Source organism: Solenopsis invicta, chromosome 12 (genome assembly GCF_016802725.1).
Source record: "Solenopsis invicta isolate M01_SB chromosome 12, UNIL_Sinv_3.0, whole genome shotgun sequence".
Classification (NCBI taxonomy): Eukaryota; Metazoa; Arthropoda; class Insecta; order Hymenoptera; family Formicidae; genus Solenopsis; species Solenopsis invicta.
In genome coordinates, this window is record NC_052675.1 from 20243855 (window position 1) to 20268204 (window position 24350).

General features: G+C 36.1%; 6 protein-coding genes across 6 annotated transcripts; 1 reads left to right on the forward strand and 5 right to left on the reverse strand.

Annotated features, from left to right (window-relative positions):
• Positions 1-1500: 1500 nt before the first annotated feature.
• LOC105202665 (deoxyribose-phosphate aldolase) lies at positions 1501-3391 on the reverse strand. Its single transcript, XM_011171274.3, has 5 exons — positions 2984-3391; positions 2636-2829; positions 2426-2570; positions 1971-2362; positions 1501-1908 (listed from the first exon to the last, which is right to left on the reverse strand). Exons 1-5 carry the CDS (start codon positions 3036-3038, stop codon positions 1639-1641), a joined length of 1056 nt encoding a protein of 351 aa, XP_011169576.1. The 5' UTR covers positions 3039-3391; the 3' UTR covers positions 1501-1638.
• A 551-nt stretch (positions 3392-3942) lies between these two features.
• LOC105202666 (putative ATPase N2B) lies at positions 3943-7681 on the reverse strand. Its single transcript, XM_011171276.2, has 8 exons — positions 7453-7681; positions 6493-6889; positions 5938-6123; positions 5603-5844; positions 5356-5524; positions 5128-5268; positions 4514-4633; positions 3943-4440 (listed from the first exon to the last, which is right to left on the reverse strand). Exons 2-8 carry the CDS (start codon positions 6868-6870, stop codon positions 4318-4320), a joined length of 1359 nt encoding a protein of 452 aa, XP_011169578.1. The 5' UTR covers positions 6871-6889; positions 7453-7681; the 3' UTR covers positions 3943-4317.
• Positions 7682-8089: 408 nt separating this feature from the next.
• On the reverse strand, positions 8090-10708 carry LOC105202668 (rab-like protein 3). Its single transcript, XM_011171279.3, has 5 exons — positions 10511-10708; positions 9964-10173; positions 9701-9849; positions 9493-9609; positions 8090-8820 (listed from the first exon to the last, which is right to left on the reverse strand). Exons 1-5 carry the CDS (start codon positions 10554-10556, stop codon positions 8641-8643), a joined length of 702 nt encoding a protein of 233 aa, XP_011169581.1. The 5' UTR covers positions 10557-10708; the 3' UTR covers positions 8090-8640.
• Positions 10709-10847: 139 nt separating this feature from the next.
• On the forward strand, positions 10848-13886 carry LOC105202667 (general transcription factor IIE subunit 1). Its single transcript, XM_011171277.3, has 8 exons — positions 10848-11096; positions 11181-11535; positions 11611-11777; positions 11865-11993; positions 12184-12410; positions 12903-13110; positions 13180-13405; positions 13597-13886. Exons 2-8 carry the CDS (start codon positions 11409-11411, stop codon positions 13770-13772), a joined length of 1260 nt encoding a protein of 419 aa, XP_011169579.1. The 5' UTR covers positions 10848-11096; positions 11181-11408; the 3' UTR covers positions 13773-13886.
• Positions 13887-14036: 150 nt separating this feature from the next.
• LOC105202669 (arrestin homolog) lies at positions 14037-16782 on the reverse strand. The gene is made up of 7 exons (XM_011171280.3): positions 16630-16782; positions 16412-16533; positions 15987-16298; positions 15625-15852; positions 15366-15554; positions 15037-15205; positions 14037-14891 (listed from the first exon to the last, which is right to left on the reverse strand). The coding sequence occupies exons 1-7, from the start codon at positions 16694-16696 to the stop codon at positions 14746-14748; spliced, it is 1233 nt and encodes a 410-aa protein (XP_011169582.3). The 5' UTR covers positions 16697-16782; the 3' UTR covers positions 14037-14745.
• A 263-nt stretch (positions 16783-17045) lies between these two features.
• Positions 17046-22685, reverse strand: LOC105202670 (akirin-2). Its single transcript, XM_011171281.3, has 5 exons — positions 21962-22685; positions 19961-20160; positions 19578-19740; positions 19439-19494; positions 17046-19322 (listed from the first exon to the last, which is right to left on the reverse strand). Exons 1-4 carry the CDS (start codon positions 22149-22151, stop codon positions 19484-19486), a joined length of 564 nt encoding a protein of 187 aa, XP_011169583.1. The 5' UTR covers positions 22152-22685; the 3' UTR covers positions 17046-19322; positions 19439-19483.
• Between the last annotated feature and the right edge of the window lie 1665 nt (positions 22686-24350).

The following is a 24350-nucleotide window of genomic DNA, read 5'->3' on the forward strand; positions in this document are numbered from 1 at the left end:
AATGAACTTTGCATGTTGACGATTAAAAAAAATACAAATACTCAAATGATAAAAATATAATAATATAATTTTATAACAACGCAACATTTTGTAGGCAATTTAAATGATTGTGAATTTGTATAACAATTTTTTAATAATTCAAACTTTAGATGGACAAACTGAATTTTTCACTTGTAAATTGATGCATAAATATAAATTTTTTATGTTTCTTGCTCATGTAAACGTCAATTACATTCACTTAGAATTAAAGAATTAAAAAATATACATATCCTTGAGGCATCTTTGATATTTTTTTAAATATGTTGTATAGGAAGTTTTAATTTTTGTGCAAAAAACTTCGACATTTGCAAACGCGCTTTCTATTTCACTCGAAGGCCGATTACGAAACGATTAAGTTAAAATCCAGAAAGAAACTGAGTCCTAATCATAATTTTTCTTTTTCACAAAGTTAGATGAAAGTTATACTGCTTTTTGTTATAAAATATTTCTTAAGGATAGTGCGCTTAAATATTATTACAAATTCTAAAGATTCTTCCAAATTATCAGTTAGAGATAACGAAATGGAAATGATTTTAATAAGACACTTGTGTATTTACGTGTCCGCAATGACATTATGTGTACCAAGTATGTCGATTATGTAGAATCTATTTACTGATCGATATATTTAGACACATGGGCGTCGCGATATCGTCCGCTCTGATGTATCCAATGTTACTCGTGTTTTTCATGTAGTACGAAATTTCTTAATTATTAGTAAAATAACTTTTACAGTCAATGTACAAAATATTGATACAAAAACTAAGATGTGATTGTCTTTATTAGTCTGTAATATGTAATTTTATTTAATAATGATAAACAATATATTATATAATTGTCTATATGTTTTCTATTTTATATCATTGTTTATATTATTTATTATTTAAATTGTCTAACAATATTTAGTATTTATTTTTCTGCTTGAATTGGTTGAGTTTTTTTTTTAATGTTTATATTAATCATAAGTAACTTTTCAAATAGAGACAAAAAAGTAGATAAGGAATAATTATATTTACGAAAAATGTTATAACTTGCACTGTTTGTTGAGACAATTAACAATATCAATGATAAATATAATTGTAAATTTTTTTATTTAACTCCAATTAAAATAATTTTCATATTATTAGATATAATCAAACGTTAACATATAGATTTAAAAATAATTCGCGATCTGATGTATTTATTTTGTTTTATTAAATCAGATAGCAAGGTCTAATTCGTTACTCCATGTTGTTGCTTCGGTTAAAATATATTAAGTGCATCGTATGTATTGATGTTCTATTAAGCTTCATTTGTCTCCTACGTTTAGTGCGAGATTCATAGCTAATTCACAAAAGTATCTTTCTTTATTATCTTTTGAGAGATTGTGTGTCTATAATTTTCTTACAACTCATAAAATTAAACTAAACTTAAAATTGATTTTAGCTTCAGATAAATTATTCAAATAGAAAATTCATCGAGTACATTATGCAATAAAATTTATTTCCATTTATAAAAATAAACAAACTTTTAAAATTATGAATATATAGAAACGATATAAAAAATATTTTATCACTGTTTTCATCAGATCTAATTTCTGAAGTTTTTTTCCATCTGGAGTCTCTACTGTAGAATTTTCCTTTTGTCTTTCTTTTCTTCTTTTGAACTTTCAGGTATCTTTTCTTCACTGGCAGGATCTCTGGGTTCTAGAATTGGCTTTTCTTCTAGAAATATTTTATTAATTTCATTGCCAATATTCTGCAATAAACTAGATGCACCAATTCTAAAACGTTCGTTCGTTAACCACTCATTTCCCAATTCTTCCTTAACCAAGACCATCCATTGCAAAGCATCTTCTGCAGTCTTAATACCTCCGGCAGGTTTAAAGCCCATCTGAAAGTAATGGATACATTACAGATTCCAATTATCATAAAGATTGTTGTAAATCGTTGTACCTTTTTTGTGGTCAGTCTTTCATATTCTTTTATTGCTCTACACATAACAATGCCCATTGACAGCGTCGCATTAGCTGTATCCTTTCCTGTGGATGTCTTGATGAAATTAGCACCAGCAAACAGAGCTACCATGGATGCTCTATATATATCTTTTAAATTGAATAATTCCCCTGATGATATGATAACTTTCAAACATACTGATGTGTTCTGATTCTCATTGCAAACTTTACGAATAGCTGCCAACTCCTCATACAGTTTTACCCAATCATGATTTAAAACTAACGAACGATCGATCACAACATCTATTTCCTGAGCTCCATATTTTATGGCACAACGTACTTCCTCCAGTCGAGTCTCCAATGGATATTGTCCAGAAGGAAATCCTGCTGCCACTGTTACAAAAATTATATTAAATACATGATTATGTTAGGTTGAAAGAAATGTTTATTTCCTACCACTGGCGACTTTGATTTCATTTGTCTTGTTTAGTTTCTTTAAAGTAGTTACTGCAGTTTGAACTTTGGTTGGATAAACACAAACAGCAGCTGTGTGAAGTGGTTTAGTCCATTGAAATGGCAGGTTTCTTACAGGATTTGCAGCCTGTAATATTAATCCATCAATCAATTAGCTTCCAAGTTAAAAAATAACTCTATGATTTAATTTACATTTTTACACAATTGTTCCACAGTGTTGCTTGTATCATCGCTATTCAAAGTAGTTAAATCGATGAAACTTATTGCCTTTAATAACCAAGCCACTTTATTGTCCCCTGTTAATGTACTTGCCAAGTACCCTATTTGTCGCTCACTTTTCTTTACAGCTGGCTCATTGATGTACACCTCCAAGGCTTTTAACCAGACTAAAGAATAAAATTCAAATGTAATAACATATAAATATATGTTTATGTTAATATAATATATAACAATTTTAGATATGTATGTAATAGGAATGTGCAAGTACAAGGCTAGATGTTTGAATGAATGTCGTAGGATTTGGATTATTGCTTTAATTACCTTGGACCGTGTCGCTCATTTGAAAGACTATCGGACAATTAGCCGGGTTACTCATGATTTCGAGGGAAAAATTTGAATGAAAATCACCACAGACGGAACACGTGATTATCTTACACGTCCAAGAGTGTCTCTGTTAATCTGCGTTGTCCGTTTGAAAAACAATTGCGTATTATTATTCTCTACAACTGCAACTGATAAGAATGATAAGCACTGGATAAGCACAGAGATACAGGGCTGGGCACTCGTAATACGTGATACACAGACCGATGTCGCATTTCAAACTAAGGATAATAATCGCCTCGACCGTTATATTCTCAGGAAAGAAGTGAGTTTATTTTGTTTTTTTGTTTTTTTTTTATTGTGGATTAGTGAAGCATAGAACATATAGAGAAGAAAGTTCGAAAATAATATAAACAGTGATATTTATTTCTCTGGCATGTTACATTCATGTGACCTGATGGCTCTCTCCGAATCCGTAGATAAATAACCGATGATCGATAACTAAATTATAACAGCAAATTTTAAAACTAATACTAAAGTTTTTGCTATAACTACTGTAGGATCAGCAAGGTTGGATAGTTAAAAAGATAAAAATAAAAGTTAAATAATAAGGTTAAAAAATTAATAATTTTTTATTTGATTTATTTTTATAACTCCAATTATAAGTTATTTTCAAAACACGTAACTAACTTATTTAATGATTTATATTGTAATTGTTTTATTATTTAGAATCTAATTTTTTTTAATACAGCTTAATTTAATATAAAAATAAAATTCAAAGTTAACTTTTACTTTACTTAATCTTGATGCAACTTTTAATGTAACTAAATTAATTATAAACCATTAAGTTTTTAATTATAAAAAATAGTAACTTGTCATTCTCTCTTGAAGATCAGTCAATACAGACTCAACATGCCCATATCACAGCAATTGCAGCAGTGAAGTAAATAACACAAATCATCAGTGCAAAATTTCATGTAATTGAGACTTTTGCGCATATACACATAGATACAAATATACATATTTGTAGTAGAGCAATCGGCACATATGATTTTACGCTCATAAATAATCATATAAATACTTTAATGTTAGAGGTAATGTCTGAGGAACTTTTGTGTCCCTAGCGAAATAATTTACGAGACAAAATACTGAGAAAGAGTGCGAAAGTTACGCCACAGGCGTAACACGCGCACCTGACGAAAGCTTAAGTCACTTTCCGCGCGAGAGATCGTTTAAAAATTATGCTCGTAAATATTAACAACCTTCGTTAGCCTCAAGTAAATGAATTCGTATGGAGCTACACAAATCTATTTGGGCTAGTTTTAAAACTATCATTATCTATGGTGTTCCCATTGCTCCCAATACTGTGAGGTCTGCATTTCGGCCAGACGTGATACGGTACGATCAAACGCGAAGATCTCCTCTTCTCCAGTAAAGATGTTCGCCTTGTGATCCCCCTGAGGATAAAATTAATATAATGAAGTTAATTCTACACACGAAAAATTTGTGTCTTGTAAAATCGACATGTACCGAGCCGTGTGAAATATTCAAATCATCCATTAGCATCCTCTTTTCATCAGTGTATTCGGACTCGTTTTCTGGTAAAAATAATTGCGTGTGTGGCACAGCTGCCGACATGACTACCCGCACCTACAATTTAATAAACTCATATTGGCTTTACATTGATCTGCTCATTCTGTTGCTTCTCTTTTATCAAAATTTTGTATTATATAGGATATTTCAAAAATCGCAAATTAAAATAATATGAAAATTTTCGAAAAATTAAATAAAATTAAATAAGAGCTATTTGTAAATTTTTATTTTAAATAGTATTTTTTTAAGATATAAGGATAAAATGACCAATCAAATTACATTTAGACAGACGCATGTTCGTGAGTCGTCACGCGAACAATAGTATTAATGACTGCGTGACAGACAACTGTCTAAACGTAATCTTTGATTGACTAGCTTTGAATTCTATGTTTGAAAAATTTCTGCTTAAAATAAAAATCTACAAATAACTATTCTACTTAATTTTTTGAGAATTTCTTGCTATTAATATTTTTGAAACTGTATAACTGATTTTTTTATATCTCAAACTGCTAATGTTATAATTTATGATTTAAATTACATAATATTCTTACCCTATTATCATACAACGTATCAATGAGAGTAATAAATCGCCTGGCTTGAGATTTGAGTTGTAGATTTAACTGAGGCATGTCTCTTATTATGACTGTATGAAACACCTGACTCAATTGCAAATAGTCGCTCGCTCCAAGAGGCTGTGCAAAGATCAATAATTACGTTACACATAGCTTTAATCAACATAGCGTACAAAAGTACTTCATGAGAGGTGGAAAACATCTCACTCTATCGCATAATTCCTCGAATGTGGAGTCCAGCACCTGCCCGCAGGTTTTCCGAAAGGTGACATTGCGTCCTCTTATAGATATCGTGCGCGGCCGTATTACGTCGTTCTCCATGGAGCAAAGATACTTAAAGACCTTGTCCACGTCGTTCGCAGCATCCTTGCCTTTTCTTGTATAATTTACACGGCTTGCGTTAGACAGCGACAATATAGACGATTATCGCAAATTGTACGCATTTCTTACATACATGAAATATATCTTCTTGTTTCCAGATCCCGACTTTAGTCTGTAATCTATCCCTGAGTCCAAGTTACTAACCAAGCAATGATCCTTCAACACTTTTATAAACGGTACGAAGTTTCCTCTTTGCAGCCCGTTCTTATACAGATCGTCCGGCGATCTATTGCTGGTCGCAACCATTATCACGCCATTGTCGAACAACTCCGTGAACAATCGCTTCAATATCATCGCGTCTGCAATGTCCGTCACCTACAATGTATCTGTTTTTCATTGATCTTTTACTTATAATTATACACTTTACAAGTGGCGTTTTTTTCTCTTGAAAATAATATGAATCTCAACCTGAAATTCATCGAAGCACAGCAGCCAAGTTTCCTCCGCGATGCCGGAGGCGACTGGAGGTATCGGATCGAAAGGTTGCAATTTGGTGCTAGTGGCATCTCGTACAATGGTCTTCTTCACCTCGTGCACCCTCCTATGTACGTCCAACATGAAGGAGTGAAAGTGGAACCTTTTCTTATTTTCAATCTGAAACATTTTTATTTGAAGATACATTTTTTAATTATACCATGGGAAAATGTCATTTCATTGTTCTGTACCACACATGGAAAGCCACAAATTTATCTCAATCCAGTTATTTATTCCAAACAATTTTTATTCGATTATTTATTTTAGACTTATCTGTTTCACTTTAAAAAATTTTTTTCCTGTGATATCTTGTGGTGCAACGTCTATCTGTTATTTCAATAACCATTTAACAAGTCTTGTAAATGTCGCAAGAACCATTATATCTGTTTCTGAATTGTACGAAAAAAACAAGTGTTGTTGCAAGAGGACTGAGATATTAATGTAGCTCTCCATGCACAGTGCTTATGCAAACAGCAACCAGAGAGATACCTGGCAACAATCGTAAAATAGGTCCATCAACATTGTTTTACCTCCACCCACCGCTCCATAAATGTACAACCCTTTCGGCGCATCCCTCCGCTTGCTGCCAAACCACTTTTCCAACAGATTCAACTGCTGCGGCTTGTAATCGTGTACTTCTTGGTAAATTTTCTGCAGGGTCTGTGCCACTTTCGTCTGGTGCGCATCGTTCGCCAGCTCGCCCCTCGCTATTTTCTGCTTTAAAATACTGACTGGTCCGCCGTTCAGGTTTATGTCTATGTCGTGAGCGTAACTATATCTCTGAACACAAATCATAGGTCGTACACGCGTCAACACGTGACAGAGATTATTTGCGTTAGCATATTTCTTCGCGAGGTGATAAGACATATTTGCGGAGGAATATTACCTGAAAAGCGAAAAAACCATCTATTAAGAGCTATGATTCACTCGAGCGTCACGCTTCCTCCGATTAACTTAATCGACGACCAATTCAAGCAGAATCGTTTAAAGTAAAATTCCAATTGTACCGTTCATCATTTTTTATCTTTTTTTTCTAAATGTTTAAACCACTAAAATTAATTATGTCTAATTTATTAAAACAGTACAGATATCGCTTGATAAATTAATCACGCGATTAAGTTAATCAAGGTCTGGTCGAGGTCGCCCATAAGTCCATCGTAGATTAACTTTTATCTCGATTTGATTTACTTTCTATTTTTTTTTTCTCTAGTTCTAGAGTTAAAAGGAGAGAAAATAAGTTAAACTAAGATGAAAGGTAATCCACATCGGTGGAAATGGGCCATAGTCCCGAAAATCCACGAAAATCTGGCAAGAGCGATCCTCCCGCGAATGCGCGCGCGTCGCGACGCTGGCGTCGGTATCTATTAATGGTGCGGATGTAATAACCTTGACGGAGCGAACGAAAAAAATGGCAGGCAATCGCACGTGCCCTAAGAATCGAGCACTCACACACGCTGAAGAAGCTGGACGGAGCTGTCGCGTCGGTCCCGCGGAGCACAAGAGGATGCCAGGTCGCCGCGATCCACGCGGGGCTACAGCACAGGAGGAAAGGCCCGCTTTCCCCCGCTTCACAGCCGTCCGTTCAAACCATACGTGCGGATCGTCCCGCCGCGCACCTGTCACGCGCCTCTGCTTACTCTGCTGTCCGCACTCGACGGAGGACGTGCCTTTTGAAAGACTCCGTTCGCCGCGCGCCGTCACGCGGGCGCGGATGCGCGTGGTGGAAAATCACCACGAAGTAACTATACCCTAGCGATTTGACCAATCCGCGTTACCGACATCGTTTCGTATCCTAGACCAAACCGCGGTTATTTCAATCTCGATCCACGTGTTTTGCCTGGTCAAGAAATCTTTGCGATTCGTTTTACGATCAGTCGCTGAATAATCAACCAGTAAATGACTATTTAAAAAAAATATTAAAATAATTAGATAATACTTCAATATAAAAACTTGCAAGTTGATATTTTTTTAAATATATAGTTATAACTTTTTTAGATATCTTTTATAGATTTGATTAAATATAATTTTTTTTAATGCATTGCTGTTAAATTGTTTTTGCTTATTGTTTGGTGCAGTGATCTATCGATTTAACAAAAAGATATAACGTATATTTTTTCACATAATGATTACATGGATTTTGCTAATGTAATGTAATAGCGAGATAATCCGTTTGTTTTCTGTTCCTGAACTCTCTAAATAAGTGTACACTTAAAATGAAATAGATAGATGTTTCAAAGTTAGCGAAAGCAAGAAGGAACGTTCCAGTGCAGTCTAGTGCAGGAATAGAAAACAAGCCTAATGAATGGATATTTTGTATTGCATTATATTATAAAATAAGTATTTTATATACAATGTGGTGTCTTTACAGTATAGATACACATGAAAAATATCAGATGCAATATTTATTATTTACGTTGCGTTCGCACAGTTGTCTTTTCCACTCTCTTTCGAGTATATCTGACAAAATATTTCTGTGAGAAGATTAAGAATGTGGATAAAAAATGCGAGATCGATGGCCTTGCATTACTTAACGCCGCCCAATCCTATGTGACGCTTCGCGTCACAAAGATTGATCATCTTGTGCAATATGAAATAAGATCTTCCTCGAGATCTTCTGATACAGTACTCTCGGCATACTCAGTCGTTATGATAAAACTTTGGATAGAGTGAGGAAGTATACATTGGTGGTCTTCGCTTGTCGGGACTGAGCGCTTCTCTGGAGGAATAGTAACGTCTTTCGATAACCTTATCGAAAAATCTACTGAGCTTCACGGACGAACTGGAGCCTGCCGCTAAAGATCTTATCTGACGGCAATCCTGTTGAAATAAAAAGTGTCAAGCTAATCACGGCGAGTCACAGGCAGTATCGAACATTAAATATTTATTAATTAGAATAATCGACTAATAATTGAAAATGTATATAAATTGTGATTAATGTAATGAATCAATGAAATTTATCAATTTTGTATAATTAATTAACGATTGTTTTCACTTAATTGAATCAATTAGAAATTAATGACAAGCATAATTACGATTGATTTAAACAATTGTGAAAATAAATCAAATATATAATTTTAAAAAATAATTGTTAATCATTAATTTTTATAATCATGTTTTAAAAATTATGTTTGTGAACAATTATGAAAAATGTGCTTGTTTTTTGAAGATATTCATATTCATATTAGTCGATAAATTATTTTATTATATTAATGCTATTAGTACTATAAATCAGTGACTAAAATTAGTATTTAACAATTAATTTTTGAATCAGCACTAATTAATTTTCAATTAGTCAATTGAATTAATCACAATAACAATAATTTATTTTAATCAATTTATTTTTATTAAAAATTCAATATTTTGAAGTAACTAAAAGCTTTTAAAAACTTTTAATCACTTATTATAATCAAGAGTTAAATTTTCAGTCATAATAAATCAATGAATTGATTGAATTTTGCCCAACATTGCCGTCAGGTGAATGATATTTACCAAAAATATTTCATCTGCACCACACTCCTCCGCAATAGTCGCGGAACGTCTATTGGACTTAACGAAATTGGATTCCGAGATCAGATCGAGCTTCGTGCCAATGACCAAAATTGGAATCTGAAAATAAGCATTAATCATAAGTTTATTATATTTGAATCGTTCAACATTACTATATTGTGATAACTTAAAGAATTATTGTCGAGCCCACCTGCGTTGAGCCCACAAACTTCTCAGGATCAAAGTCATCGAACGACTTGGACTTAGAAAAAGTTCCATCCTTACTTAAAACCTCTTCCAGCCACTTCTGCAGATTCTGCTGTGATTTACGATTTGTTAAGTCGTGGACTAATATTATGCCTAGTTGTGAATGACATATATTTGCAATCACTGTCACATTCTGTCACAATTACGCGTCCATGCATCGAACAAACATAGACATTGTACATTTAATCATTACAACATGCCATATACCGTTTGTGGGATTGTAGAACACAGATCTTGTGTTTTTATGACTCTGGCTGCCACCAACGTCCCATAGCTCGACAAAGTATCTTCTCTGATTTGGCGTGCCTTCTTTGTATTCGTGCAGCTTGACTTCCACTGAGCAACCTATCGTCCAGGAAGGATTGCCGATAGGTAGCTGCTGACATATTAGGTGTGTCAGCGATGTTTTACCGACACCTACAATAAGAAAATATTTAATATTATCGTGCAAAATCATACGTTTTCCTATAAAATGTATATAAATAAAATATATATTTCTTTTACGATAACAATGTGCGTTATCACATGATTGTATCTAACCTAAATGTGATAAAATTACGAGTGTTTTCGAGAAATTAACAAAACAGAGATTAATAATATCGATAACGAGAAATTTATTTAACACATTGTCATAATAATTATCTAAAATTATGCTCGATTTCCTTGGAGTAAAATATCAATTATCGGTGACATTCAAGGAAAAAAAAAAAGAGTATTATACATTGATAACATTAAGTATGTTTTTCCCGCTTACCTGAGTCGCCCACTACGATGATTTTAACTTTATCGATCGCTGCCATTGATAAATCAAGCGTTCTCTGTACGCGAATTCTACGTGCGAGAACGTTGACATTTAACAAACACTCGTATCTGACAATTCGCGTCTTGTACTCCAGCGCGACATGCTGGTTGGTGGTGGTTGGTGGCAACTGGCAATTAGCCAATATGCCACGCGAATGATATCATTGATACCACGCACGCTGCAAGCCTTCACGCGCGATTTCCCGCGCATGCGCGTTGAACGTGGCCGTTGGCAGTGCGCGCTCGCGACCCTCGGGTTTTTAGCCGCGCGTGTATTCCGCCGTACGCGCTCGCGGCGGCCTCGCGAGACATCCCGCCGTCGCGCATCATGCGGCGCAATAGCGAAGCGGATTTTCCCAATCCTAACCTGGAACTAGTCGCGATTGTAGGTGCACCGCGTGTCGACGTGTGCGATCGCGATCTTGTGATTTTCCTGAAATTTCTGAAGACTAGGACGATGCGTCCCAGCACGGGACAAATGTTGCGATAACCGGGCGAAGGAGGGACAGAAGAACGGGAAGAGGAAAATTCTGACCGTCGTAAGAATTCGTGATGTAACTTGCGCTCGTGTGGCTGCCGTATCTGTCAATATTTTACTATAATATCCTTTTTTCAACGCGTAGGTCTGATTTTTGAGGGGAAAGATGAGGATACGCTTAGGATTCTGCACGTGTAACAACCGTATCGCCGGAGAATGTGATGCGTGCGATCACGGTAAAGTGCATCTGACATGAAACTGTGAGTCTGGAATGTAAACGGATAGCAGCGTCGTGATAACATTATTATTGGTCAAATTATTGTCATTCGAGAACAACATTGATTGTCAGAAAACGACTTTGGTCGCCTGAAATATGAGCGCCGAGGAGAGACTCGTCACTGAGGTGCCTAGTAGCTTGAAGAAACTGGCACGCCTTGTCGTACGTGGATTCTACACGATAGAGGATGCTTTAATCGTGGATATGTTGGTCAGAAATCCATGTAAGTATATGCCGATCTGGCTCTTTTCTTTATAATTCGCATATTTGAATAATATAAAAAGATATTGTGCTCCAGGTATGAAAGAGGATGACATATGTGAATTGCTCAAGTTTGAACGCAAGATGTTGAGAGCCAGGATATCTACGCTACGAAATGACAAATTTATTCAAGTGAGATTGAAAATGGAGACAGGGACGGATGGCAAAGCACAAAAAGTCAACTATTACTTTATTAATTATAAAGTACGTTGGATGAACGCAATTCTCTTCAAATTGAGAGAAAATATAAAAGGAAAGGGATTAATGGATACATTTGTTTTCTTGTTTCAGACGTTTGTAAATGTAGTGAAGTATAAACTTGATTTAATGAGAAAGAGAATGGAAACCGAGGAGAGGGATGCAACCAGTAGAGCTAGCTTTAAGTGTCCAAGTTGTTTAAAGACATTTACTGATCTCGAAGTAAGCATCAAGTGTTAAAATCTTGATTATTAAATCTAGGAAGATAAAATTTTGTTTTTGTTCTGTTTGATTTGCATTTATTTTAATCAAGTGATATAATTGAAATAGAGTACAATGTAACATAATATAATATTAATTGTAATATTATTGTAATGTACATAGTTATATAATTTATTAAATTCCTGTATAGGCGGATCAACTTTTTGATATGAGAACGGGCGAGTTTAGATGTACATATTGTCGGGAGATAGTGGAAGAGGATCAGTCTGCTCTTCCAAAGAAAGATTCTAGATTATTATTAGCAAAGTTCAATGAACAGTTGGAGCCACTCTATATACTATTAAGGGAAGTAGAAGGAATCAAATTGGCGCCTGAAATATTAGAACCAGAACCTATTGACATCAATACTATTCGAGGGTATGTGATAATTCTAAATATGTTTTTACATATTAAGAAAATTATTTTCAAAACATGCGTTGCTAATTGTTCGCTAATTTTTATAAAAATGTAAGTTAAATACACGAAGGCCAAGAACAAGCAACAAATTGAAGGATATTAAAGATTTACTTAAGTAAATTTAATCTGTTAATACTAGGGGTGTGTGGGTACCTGAAATAACGGGTACCCGATCTTCGGGTCGGATTGGGATTTTTTTTTCGGGATCGGGACCCGAAAGTTTGTAAAGTTCAGGTACCCGAAATTTCGGCGTATGTTAAAGCTAATAGTTATGGTCAATTAAAAATTCTAAATGGTCCTCAGATTCAAAAGCTGTTATCGTTATGTAATTATTTATCCAGATGGTTTTCTATTTGTCCGTCCTTCTTTGTCATCTTAGCATTTTCGCGAGTAAGAACAAGTTGATAATTAATGTAACTTTGTTTATTTTGTTAAAATAATTATTTTCAATAGTATCGACACGAGAAAACCGAGCAGTCTTAGAGCGCCTAACGAACAATGGTCTGGTGAAGCTACCAGAATGTCAGGCTTTATGGTGGAGGACACTAGAGTGGACGTCACCATCGGCGACGAATCTCCCGATGATAGCGCATCGAATCACAGAAAGGAGAGACCCATATGGATGATGGAGAGCACAATTATCAATTCCGATGGTTCACAGGTATATTTTTATCGTCTTGTCGATTCTTTTCTTTATGGATCCTATTATTAATTTGCCAATGTCTTGCAGCCTGACGGCGTGAATGCGCAAGATAGCATCTTAGATAAAGCCGCAGCCACTGCCACAAACACGACTACGACGAACAATAAACAGGGCGAGGATATCATGTCGGTATTGTTGGCTCACGAAAAGAAGGGCGGCTCCAATTCCGCGGCATCTATTAAAGCGGCGCTTCCACAAGACTCCAGCGACAGCAGCGATGAGGAAGACATGGAGATGCAAGCGGTTGATACTGGTAAGAAAAACTTTATCAAGAGATTCTGACATTGAATTGTCTAAACACAAAGAGAATAATGTAGAATGAAAGATCTCGAAGTTGAAAAATATAATGAGAGAAATTTGCAGTACTCTGAATATTTTCTCTCAAATGATTTTTAAAAAATCTGTATTTTCTTGATTTTTTTACTATTGTCGAATCCATTGTAGGCGAGGTGGAAGCGATGGATTCCGAGGACGATGAGCTGGTACCGACCGTTAGTGTTGGTGGAAAAACTATCGCGATTACTGATGTTAATGACACCGTGATCGCGGAAATGACGCCCATAGAGAAGGAGTCTTATATTCAGACGTATCAGGAGTATTACTCGCATATGTACGACTAGATGAAGAACAACGAGTCATCTTCACAATGCTCTGCATAAGACTGATATTGATTTGGTATCGTTGTTCCCTGTAATATTTTGTATAGCCGCAAAATATATATAATTTTCGATAATGATGCGATAATCTTTCATAACGATGCAGTAATCCCGACGGGATCGTATATATTTCTTTGTATCGATAAATGTAGCAGGTGCATGTGTACCTATTTGCTGTAGCAATAATCTCTAAAGGATTAATCAGTTTGAAAAGAGAAAAGAGAAAGGTGCGTTTTTACAGTTCCATATGTATTTTCTAATGTAATTGCAACCGAACAGTACCATCAAAATCAACAGTTCTTGTTAAATAAATAATTAAATGTGGACTTATTAGTACTGTTTTACAGTACAGTACTGTTTTACATTTTTTAAAACATAAAAAAAATTAATTGAGATGAATAATATACTATGTTACTTCTGGTAAGACGGGAAACTCTTAAACTTAACTAAACACAAATTATTAGACTTGGCTTTTTTTATTCATCTCGCAACGAATTTCTGTCCAACCACCACCATTGCACAGAAATTCCAAGATGTTTCTTTTTGTTTAGTTATTTTTTCGCTTTTTTGTGTCTTTTTGTTCTTTTTTTTTCAGTAATAATTCCATAATATTATATAATTAAATTTTAATAATATAATATTATGGGTTTTTTTTACCTACATTCACTTGAGCAGCTCGTTGGATAAAAATCACATCAAAAGAATCCAATGAGATCCAAAGAGATATAAACTTTAAATAAATGATTTAAAATATTTTAATTTTAAGTTTTTGTGTATGTTTTCAAATTATACGTAATAACTCGTTGTAAATTTAATATCTTGATTTTAAATATCAAAAAGATAATCCACCATAAGCAGAAAACTCAAGAGTCTTTTGAAGAATCAGTAATCAGTGCAAAATAAAAAGCGCTGATTTTTTTATCTTTTTCTCTCAGATTTACTCTGGTTCGTTTAAGCGTAAACGAGCAAAATCTTCAAATATGATATTATCATCATCGTCGTGGGAATAACACATGTTCTTGTACCGTTCCTTGTCGATGCTTTTACTTTTCTTCAATCCAGCATTTTCTTTTTCAATGGCACCTGTACAAGGAAAAAAGAAATTCTTTAATAAATTTGAATTGAAAAAAAAATTCAGAACATTCTAAATTCTGAATTAAATCTTTTGTCCAAAAGTAAAAGTAAAAAAGTGCCTAGTTAACATATAAGAATATTTTAAGCAACATACCAGGAGTCGGATGCATCAGTTTGAATGGAACATCGGTAACCAGCTCGCCACCCAGAGTACCGCAATTTAATTTGACTCGGACCGAATAAGAGATCACGATACCCAAATTTTCAGTTGGGCACTTGCCCTCGGCTATCAAAGTTGAGGATGCTAAATTTACATCGTCATCCTAAATGGAATAATCAAAATAGATTCCTTCATATTATTATTAGTATAATATTAATATTAATATCTTACATATTTATATATTACAGTAAAAGAAAAGAGGTCACAGATTAATGAAATAATTACGTTTGATTATTTCAAACTTGCTTGAGCTTGTTACGCACTTTAAGATGTCCGTCGAGAGCGATGCCACGCCGATCCTTGTTGCTGCTGGCCAAAGGCACAAGATAAAATTGTTTCGTAAAGGATGCGCCCGGTGTGATCGGACAACCCTCGCGAGTTTCCAAACTAGCTACGTGTCGCGAAAATTGGGTGTTTACCATGGTCACTTCGCAATGTTGAACCACGAATATCTACGAAAAAGAAACGATAACGGCAAACGGAGATTTCTTCAAAATTTTTATTTTAATATTTTAAATATACCTTGATGTTCTTCACTGCCTTTCGTGAATTGTTCGTAATTGTGATATTTGCCGCAACTTTCTCGCCATGATAGTATATCTCTCTGTCCAGTGTGACTTCCAGAGACAGTTTACCTTGGGAGAAGGTGAAACCCTTGGAAATCAAAGAACTAGGAAGTCGACGACCTCGCATCGGTGGGGCGTACTGCAACTTTTTGATGGCCAACGATACGGAGGATCTTTTGTGTCCCTGGTAAAATAAAAAGAATTTTTATAAAAATTTTATATACATATTTTATGTTAATCCATTTTTACATTATGTATTTAATTTTTATTCTTATATCTTTAAGTATTCATGTATTTTCCTATTTACTATCTCGATACCTTCTCCTCTTCGTTGTCGCCAACGAATATTTTCACGGCATATTCGACTCCAAGGGGTTTTCCTTGATCATCGTCGCCGGGTTGGAGGGTGACCGAACAAGGAGCCGACTGTGGAAAATTGAACATGAACGAATATGCCGATTCAGATGTATTCGAACTCAGACGCTTCAGCAATCGATCCTGAATTGGCGTAGTCTCCAGCTTCTCCTTTTTCTGCGGTACTATCTGTTCGCGACATAGTACCAGCTCCTTGCTGAATTTAATTCCCATAACTTCGTCTTCCTCACGACCATATCGGTAGGTTGTCGAGACCTAAGCGATATAACGTTATCGCATATTAATGGGAAATGTGCTGGACGTCTTTCGGGAAAACATTTGAAAGCATTTTCGTAAGAATGCGCGGATGCCCTTAGTATTTTACCTACCTGACCGAAGATCTTGCGCCCCTGAAGGTAATCATTCTCCACGACGATAACGCCGTCGATGGGATCAGTGTAATCTAGATGGTCGATGAAGTCTCTCTTGCCCAGATATACCGTAATTTTGCCTAAGTAAAAGAAATTTTAACGTGACGTTACTAAAGCGTGGCTCAGCAAGGAAGATAAGATATCTTGAAGAAGCAGAGAGTTTCAAGCATACTCACCATTAGGAGTGGTCTTCTTGAATACCTTAACGGTTGCAACGAAGACCAAAAATAATAGGAGTAACATCTGTTTTCTTTTTTCCTAAACGAACAAGTGATTTAGAAATTGTTTCCCGCCCAGAAGTGACATATCTTCGGCGTTCGGTTCGAATCTTCATATACTCTTGTCGGGGCTTCTCTCTCGCTTCGAAGCCATACTATACTAATAATGCTGTTAATAAGATTACTTCGTTATAAAACTGATTTAAGAGGATTGCGAATTATGTGCGACAGAAAAGTCATAAATATTCAAATGTTGCAATATACACTCTCGCAATATTCTTGAATAAACCTTTTGCAACACACACAATTATGTTTATCGTACGCAAAGACGGTAACAATTTCACTGGGAGGGAAATAAGAGATTCTCTCACACGTCTTCAGTCTTAAGTTTATTTCGATAAAGTTTACACAATATAATACGGAGGTATTTTCTGTAGTTTAAACGAAATCCCCTGAATTTTTCAAACGGCCGCTCGCGCGTGATTTTCTTTATTTAATAATAAACGATATCTATCGCGAGCGCATCAATTAGATATTACTTAGCGTTAATAATTAAATTCGCTTATACTTCGTAATTTATTTCTTCTTTTTTTCCACAATCAATAGTCGATAGACAGTCGATGTAACATATATATACTTTTTTTTCTGTGTATACGTGTGTGTGGGCGTGAACACCATTGGTGTACGATGCTCCCAAAAATATTGTGGTAACTGAGAGACACTTTCTTTCTTTTCTTTTGCGCAATATGAAAAAGGCAGTAGTAATTCGAATGCCCCTCGAAATCGTACGAGATAAATCGCTTCCTCGACAATCGTGACCATAGGCATGTACAGTCGATCGAGGATCATTTTACATTGTGCTTACAAGAACTTTCGACGTTCCATTTGGTGCTTTAAAATGCTCTTTTTTTTAATATTCGGCGGAATAAAAATTTTCACGCTGGAACATAAAAAAAATGCACGCAGCCACCAAGTCTCGCAGAACCTTATCTTAATCGAGTAAAAAAAAAGGAAGAAAATATCACGCGCACAGGATGTGGTACTACAACATAATGAGAATTGCTACAAACTAAAAAAATTTTTTACGACGGCGATAACAGTAAATAATAACATAGTAATTGTAATAATCGTTACAAACATGTCTAAGAATAGGCACAGTTAAAGAGTACGGTATATAGTTATATTCATTACTCAGCACTTTTTCTTATTACAACTACAGAAATTCGTTGCTACCAGGGAACAGAAATGCTGTGTGACGAGATTTTATGAAATCTTTATTCCAAATAGTTACGCTTCACAATGCCTTCGTACAATGCCTATAAATCTACAATATTATCCCCGACACTTTTACATCTCTCATAACGTTTATATCTTAAATGAGATCGTTCTTTTTTTTACAAGAATTTTCAATAAAGAGCGAAAGAAGTGATATACAAAAATATTATTTTTTAATAATTTTCTGTATATTTTATGTACGAAAAATTTTCTAGTCGAAGATCAAAAATCATAAAATTCAATGCAAGCGTATTATAACTCACAAACCAATTCATTACTATTAATTTAACAAATTATTACGCTTAATAATTGTGTATCCTCTCCTTATAGATTTTAGTTTAAAGTCGTAGAATTATTTAATCTCTTAATTTATGCAATCATACATTGAATTCTAAATGTTATCCTCGCTCCTCGCTGAGCAATTAGGATTCGAAAAAAGGCAAACCTTTTATTCGCGAATGCACATTGTCTCCTGCCTCGAAATTCGCAAGATGCATCTCAGACGTGCCCGACAAGATGCTTAGAGCATTGGTTGCCGTATATACTTGAGCAATGTCTAAACTGTCGTAGCATTAAGATGAACAAACGAAACACTTATTGAAGTATCTTACATAGTATTCGACACAATGCTTTACACTATGCATGTACCAAATCTCCAAAAATTTCTTTCACGTTTTACAATATCCCTAAACAAAAAAGTAACCTGAAAAATATATTCGTGTAATAAGCTAAAAAAAATAGCTCAGTTTTCTCTCTCTCTCTCTCTCTCTCTCGCGCACACGCGCACACACACACACACACACACACACACACATCCATACATACTCTTTTTCTCTTGTTCTCTCGTCTCCTTTCTCTCCAAGCTGGATATCAAGCCTTGCGTTTATAGGCTTCGAGAAGCACGCTGTCGATACTATTACATTCAATTCTTATTTTACGTTTAATGAACGATAGATAGAGTGATGCGATAGTGTTGATAGCGTACTCCCCAAATGCAGCGCACCGTGTACACGTTATATTTTTAACCGTAATAACATTTGTACATAAGTAGAATCAGTTCCCTGATACCAGCGCATTTCTAATGTCAAACAGTACAAATATTGTTAGTCTCGAAAGTATACATGGTAAATTTTCATAATGTGTTTACAATTCATCGTAATTTGCTTTCTCTCTCTCTCTCTCGTTCTCTATGAACTTACATTACTAATCATTTTTTTTTTTTCAACTCCTTTTCCCCTTCTCATCTTTTTTAGTCCTTTTTTTCCTGTTTATTAGACACTGCTGAAACTGTGGTTTATCTTTTTAGAGACAATTTCCGAAACGAGGCGGCATTGCAAACCTCGGCACAAGCAAAATTTGTTTCACACAGTAGAAATCTACAACACAACAAGATGTTTTAAAAAATTTAATGATGATTTGTTTGAATTAATCTTATTAATTTAATACTTCACGTTTTTCTTTAGAAAAGAAGAAATGTGTTCACAAAACTTACCTAATATTCTTCACAGAATGTCTTCTTATAAATAAGAATCCTTTCTTATGATAGATCTGGAAATACACAAATTACATAATAATATCTAGAAAGAAAAATAGAAAATGTATGATTACAGACATTATTCTTAAATACTTACAACTCGGTGCAGCTGAGTTTTCGAATCTTTTTTGTATCTGATCGTACGTGAATTTGACAAAAGTGTCATACTGTTCGGAGAGCTTGAAATGTAAGATCTGATTGTACTCTTCTCGAATTTGCGTCTCTTGCTCCTTGAGCATTCGCTCGCAGATCAAGTTAACCTACAAAATCAATTTTATACATATGTATATGTACAAAACCAGAACTTTTATAAATCCCCAATAATCGATATTTATTCTAATGAAATAAACAGAAAAAATACAATTCAATGATGGAGGGCCAAGGAACAGAGAAAAGATCAAAGTAGGAACTTAATGTTTAAACAGAATATAGATTCACATATATCCTGTTGAAAAACGAAAGATGACCGAAGATTTATACCTGTCTAAATGTGAAAAGTGGTTTTTCCTTTCCGCTAGTGTTATGACTAAAGGGAGTTGAAGAAGAGCCAGATGGACCAGAAGGACTGGAAGGTCCCTCCATATCTGATGAATCGCCGCTGCTGTTCTGGGGATGAAAGTGCAATTGTTTACGTCGTTGCAATCTGCGGATTTCTTCTCTGATGTTAGCGGCCATCTTTTCTGTACAAGCAAATGTGCAATAACAATGTTAAAAAAATATATATAGTATTGTTATTAAATATGGATTAATCCTCAATGACGATAATTAACATAAATGGACAGTGTTTTGTCCAGATAAATATTATATTTACAAAACAACATTAGCAATAATTTTCTGTTTTTTATAATAAGGATAACTTTAACAAAACTTATGTAAGAAAATATTTAAATTGGAAAATTAAAATACTCAAATAAGTAATCTAATGAGAATTAAAATAATAAAAATTGAAAGATTGTTTATTCTTTTTATATTTTATTTATATTGAAATTTTATCATTATTAATATAATTACACGATTAAAATTAATAATGTAAAGAATCATATTGAAATAATATAATTGCAAAATAAATTTATAAAATATTGGATGATTAAACTTGTTTTTTTTTTCAACTAAACTTCCATTATTCATCCTACCTTTCTTTATTCCGTGAAGACAAAAATGGGAAAAATAAACAATGTAAGAAGTTCAGCTAAAAAAACTCTTGTATATAAATAAATATAAATTAATTTTTAATAGTAAAATAATTAATATAAAATTAAATGTAATATTACATATCAAATATCCAGGTACCTATGTTCCATGCTACATAATAATGCTTTGCAAGATTGGAAAATATTTCTTTAGGTGCAGTTATAAAATTCTAATAACTTGCCACGTTGATTAAGTTAATTATCGCTGCTTTCTCAATTTACTATTTGCCCATTTTGTAAGGTAGCTTATTTGTCTTTTTATTAACAGTTGGCAAAATTCTAGCAGTCTTCTTCATCTCTTCCACCTGCTACTTTTGTTTTTTGCTGATTCGTCCCACAGGGTTTAATGGTTTATATCTATTTCCTAATACAAATTAACTTTAATCTCAGTTTAACTTAGTCTTTATCTTTCTTTAGTTCTAAGAATTGAGAAAAGATAAAAAGTAAGTTAAACCGAGTTTAAAGTTAATCTACATTGGTGGAAAGCACCATTAGCCTGCGGCCTGCGGCCTGCGGCATACCCGGACAATACTTTATTGCCTTAAACATGCTTTAATCCGTCCAATCATGCCTCTCGCGCATCCCTGTTGACGAGGCGGACGTCAGCGATAACTCTTCTTCAAAAATGAAACATCACTTTCAATACATATATTGAACATATGTACATGTACGGATGTATTGAACGTAATCATATGTATATATAATCGCGGTCTTGTCGCGCGTGCATTGAAAGTAGAAAACACGTCCCCGCGGGCGCATCTCTGCGCTGCTGCGATTCCATTCGCGCAGCACGGAAAAACCGGAGAGGACGAGAAGGAAAAAAGAAAGAGGGGACGAAAACCCGAATCCCCGAGCGCGTCCGTTACTACATTACCATATGATTTACGTGTGCCCCTCCCCCTACCACCAAAGTATGGGCTCCGCGAGTACGGGTTTTAAATCGCTAGAGCTTAGCCGCCCCTACTCGCCGTCTCTCTCTCTTTCACCCGCTCTCGCCTCCTACCCCTTCACGCTCCTTCACGATCATTCTCTTCGTGCGCAATGAAGACGAATAAGTATGCGAGGGAGTGACGGGGCGAGAGAGAGAGAGAGAGAGAGAGAGAGAGAGAGAGAGAGAGAGAGAGAGAGAAAAGAAAGAGAAAAACGGTGGCATGAAGGCGAGAAGAGAAAGAGAGATGGAGAAAAAGAGATAGAGAAACAGACAGAGAAAGAGAGAGATAAAAGCGGAGGAAACGCAACGGGTGCGACGAAGAGCGAGGGAAAAAATGGCCGTAGCCTGCGGTGTAATTACCAGGCGTCAATTTGTTGGCTATTTCGCCGAACGGCGACGGTTTCTGCGACAGCGGTCCGCCGCGTGGCGACGACGTGGACGCGCCGGGCGAGGCGCACGACATCGGCATGCACCTCCTTCGTTTGCTGGGCCGGCCGTGGCTGTGCACCGGGTCGAACTCCAAAGACCTCTTGAGCGTGGCGCACGCCATGGTGCTACTGCTGCTGCTGCTGTTGGTGGTGGCGCGGCGTTCTCGAGCTTACCGTGCGTCTCGTCGTGTGCGACTGACACCCAGTCGGCTACACGGACTGTGGCCCTCCTGCCGGGGGGGAGAGAAGGGCGGGGCACAGGGGCTACGCGACGTCGGCTACACGGGCGGCCGAGAGGGGAGAGAGCGGTCTGGGTGTGCGTCCGTCTCTCGCGTGATGTCACGATACGACGACGGTCCTGGGGATCAGTGATATTAACCGGACGCGGACGAGAGTTCTCGTAACGTCTTCGCGAGATCAGTCACAGCTCGTTCCAATCGCTCCTCGACGAAACAGTCGAGAGACACACACAGGGACGGACTCGCAGCAGGCGGGCGCGCGCGCGCGCATGGGGCCAACGCGCAGCTTCCACCGACAAAACAAACACTGCGCTCGATCGCGGCAATATGGCCGCCGTTTCAGCTCTACACGCGCAGCAGCAGCAGCAGCGACTCCTCCTCCCCCACGCTGCAACCAACGTCTTGCTCTCTCGTTCTCCTGCCTCCTCAACCGACTGACTGGCCGAAACACCACCACTCGCGCCCTCTTCTTCCGACATACGCAAATACACACGCGGAAAAGTTCGCAAAGTCCGCTTCGTTTCGTTGTCCAATAGGAGAACGTATTTTTAGGGACTTTTTCCTGGTAAAAATATTGTCACAATTTAAACAAAAATATTCTTAGGCCGGTATTCATATAGCGTTTTTCATTGGGAAAACTAGTGCGCACTGAGTGTGCACTCGCCGCTGGCAATTGGACGTTTCGGTTCGCGCGATGACGGTGCCAACGGAAACACCCAATTACCTGCAGCAAGTGCACATTCAGTGCGCACTAGTTTTCTCAATGAAAAACGCTAATAGTCGATTCTTAAGCCTGTTCTACAATAGCATAAACACAAGACCGTAAGGTTGTAAGGCATGGTTTTAAGAGCTCGTAAGCAAATGAAAAATTTTCATTTCTTACGTTACGACCTTACGGTCTTGTGTTTACTGCTATTGTAGAACAGGCTTTATATTTAAGATCATCTTAAGTATTACCTTAAGATGCCATCAACCAATCAGAGAGCTGTATTAGCATCTTAAGATGTTACTTAAGACGATCTTGAAATAAGAATCGACTATGAATACCGGCCTTACAATAGGCTTGTTTTCTATTCCTGCACTAGACTGCACTGGAACGTTCTTTCTTGCTTTCGCTAACTATCAAATACATATCTATTTCATTTTAAGTGCACACTAATTTAGGGAGTTCAGGAACAGAAAACAAACGGAATATTACAGCAGAGAGGAACCTGAGGCTGAAGTCCCATGAATTGCTATTTTTCGCGTAACGCGTATCGCGTAACCAATCAACTTTATAAAAAGGCTCAACAAAAGATGCAGAACGCTTCTGATTGGTTACGCATTACGCGTTACGCGGAAAATGGAACTTTAGCCTGAGAGGTGCCACGGCGGCCCTTTTTTTATAACGCTAAAATTTCCGGCGCACTAACGACGCACATCCATTTAGGCCGGAATATGAACTAAAATTACATCCATTTTGCGACACTCTCGATAAAAATGGTTCAAGTCTGTGATAAAATCATGTAGTGGGGGTACTCCGGCGTCGTTAAGCCCGTATCAGACTACGCATTGAAGATTGAGATTGAAGATTAAAGATTGAAATTTGACCAATCAAAACAAGGAAATTTTAACTCCTTTTATTTTGATTGGCCAAAGCTCAATCTTTAATCTTCAATCTTCAATTTTCAATGAGTAGTCTGATACGGGCTTTAGTGCGCCAGGAATTTTAGCGTTATAAAAAAAAGGCCGCCGTGGCACCTCTCAGGTTCCTCTCTGATTATAGCAATAATCGGTTTGTTTTCTGTTCCTGAACTCCCTGAATTAGTATGCACTTAAAATGAAATAGATATATATTTAAAAGTTAGTGAAAGCAAGAAGGAACGTTCCAGTGTAATCTAGTGCAGGAATAGAAAACAAGCCTAATATAGCTGCTTAAGCATTTTATCTTTATTGCTCATTAGACAAAGTTAGAATAACAAAGGGTTTATTTTCAATTTACGATCGTTAATTATCGCATTCATTCGTCTATCTATACAAGTTCTATGGTTGACGCGTAATTAGTGTGCCTGCGCTTGCGCCGGCAAGTATACGGAACAACAG

What these genes read in the sequence shown, in the direction of transcription:
- LOC105202665 (XM_011171274.3), bottom strand. Translation starts at nt 3,038, where the DNA reads ATGAGTAACCCGGCTAATTGTCCGATAGTCTTTCAAATGAGCGACACG. An exon ending in TGAAATCAAAGTCGCCAGTG is followed by an intron (nt 2,363 to 2,425) that starts GTAGGAAATAAA and finishes TTTTTGTAACAG; the next exon opens with TGGCAGCAGGATTTCCTTCT. An exon ending in AAAGACTGACCACAAAAAAG is followed by an intron (nt 1,909 to 1,970) that starts GTACAACGATTT and finishes CATTACTTTCAG; the next exon opens with ATGGGCTTTAAACCTGCCGG.
- LOC105202666 (XM_011171276.2), bottom strand. Translation starts at nt 6,870, where the DNA reads ATGTCTTATCACCTCGCGAAGAAATATGCTAACGCAAATAATCTCTGT. An exon ending in TATTTTACGATTGTTGCCAG is followed by an intron (nt 6,124 to 6,492) that starts GTATCTCTCTGG and finishes AAAATGTTTCAG; the next exon opens with ATTGAAAATAAGAAAAGGTT. An exon ending in ATACGTTGTATGATAATAGG is followed by an intron (nt 4,634 to 5,127) that starts GTAAGAATATTA and finishes ATTAAATTGTAG; the next exon opens with GTGCGGGTAGTCATGTCGGC.
- LOC105202668 (XM_011171279.3), bottom strand. Translation starts at nt 10,556, where the DNA reads ATGGCAGCGATCGATAAAGTTAAAATCATCGTAGTGGGCGACTCAG. An exon ending in CATCGTAGTGGGCGACTCAG is followed by an intron (nt 10,174 to 10,510) that starts GTAAGCGGGAAA and finishes TTCTTATTGTAG; the next exon opens with GTGTCGGTAAAACATCGCTG. An exon ending in AGTTTGTGGGCTCAACGCAG is followed by an intron (nt 9,610 to 9,700) that starts GTGGGCTCGACA and finishes GCTTATTTTCAG; the next exon opens with ATTCCAATTTTGGTCATTGG.
- LOC105202667 (XM_011171277.3), top strand. Translation starts at nt 11,409, where the DNA reads ATGAGCGCCGAGGAGAGACTCGTCACTGAGGTGCCTAGTAGCTTGAAG. An exon ending in AGACATTTACTGATCTCGAA is followed by an intron (nt 11,994 to 12,183) that starts GTAAGCATCAAG and finishes ATTCCTGTATAG; the next exon opens with GCGGATCAACTTTTTGATAT. An exon ending in TCAATTCCGATGGTTCACAG is followed by an intron (nt 13,111 to 13,179) that starts GTATATTTTTAT and finishes AATGTCTTGCAG; the next exon opens with CCTGACGGCGTGAATGCGCA.
- LOC105202669 (XM_011171280.3), bottom strand. Translation starts at nt 16,696, where the DNA reads ATGTTACTCCTATTATTTTTGGTCTTCGTTGCAACCGTTAAGGTATTC. An exon ending in GGCGCAAGATCTTCGGTCAG is followed by an intron (nt 16,299 to 16,411) that starts GTAGGTAAAATA and finishes TATATCGCTTAG; the next exon opens with GTCTCGACAACCTACCGATA. An exon ending in CTCTCGACGGACATCTTAAA is followed by an intron (nt 15,206 to 15,365) that starts GTGCGTAACAAG and finishes TATTCCATTTAG; the next exon opens with GATGACGATGTAAATTTAGC.
- LOC105202670 (XM_011171281.3), bottom strand. Translation starts at nt 22,151, where the DNA reads ATGGCGTGCGCCACGCTCAAGAGGTCTTTGGAGTTCGACCCGGTGCAC. An exon ending in AGCCAACAAATTGACGCCTG is followed by an intron (nt 20,161 to 21,961) that starts GTAATTACACCG and finishes TTGCTTGTACAG; the next exon opens with AAAAGATGGCCGCTAACATC. An exon ending in CACTTTTCACATTTAGACAG is followed by an intron (nt 19,741 to 19,960) that starts GTATAAATCTTC and finishes TTGATTTTGTAG; the next exon opens with GTTAACTTGATCTGCGAGCG.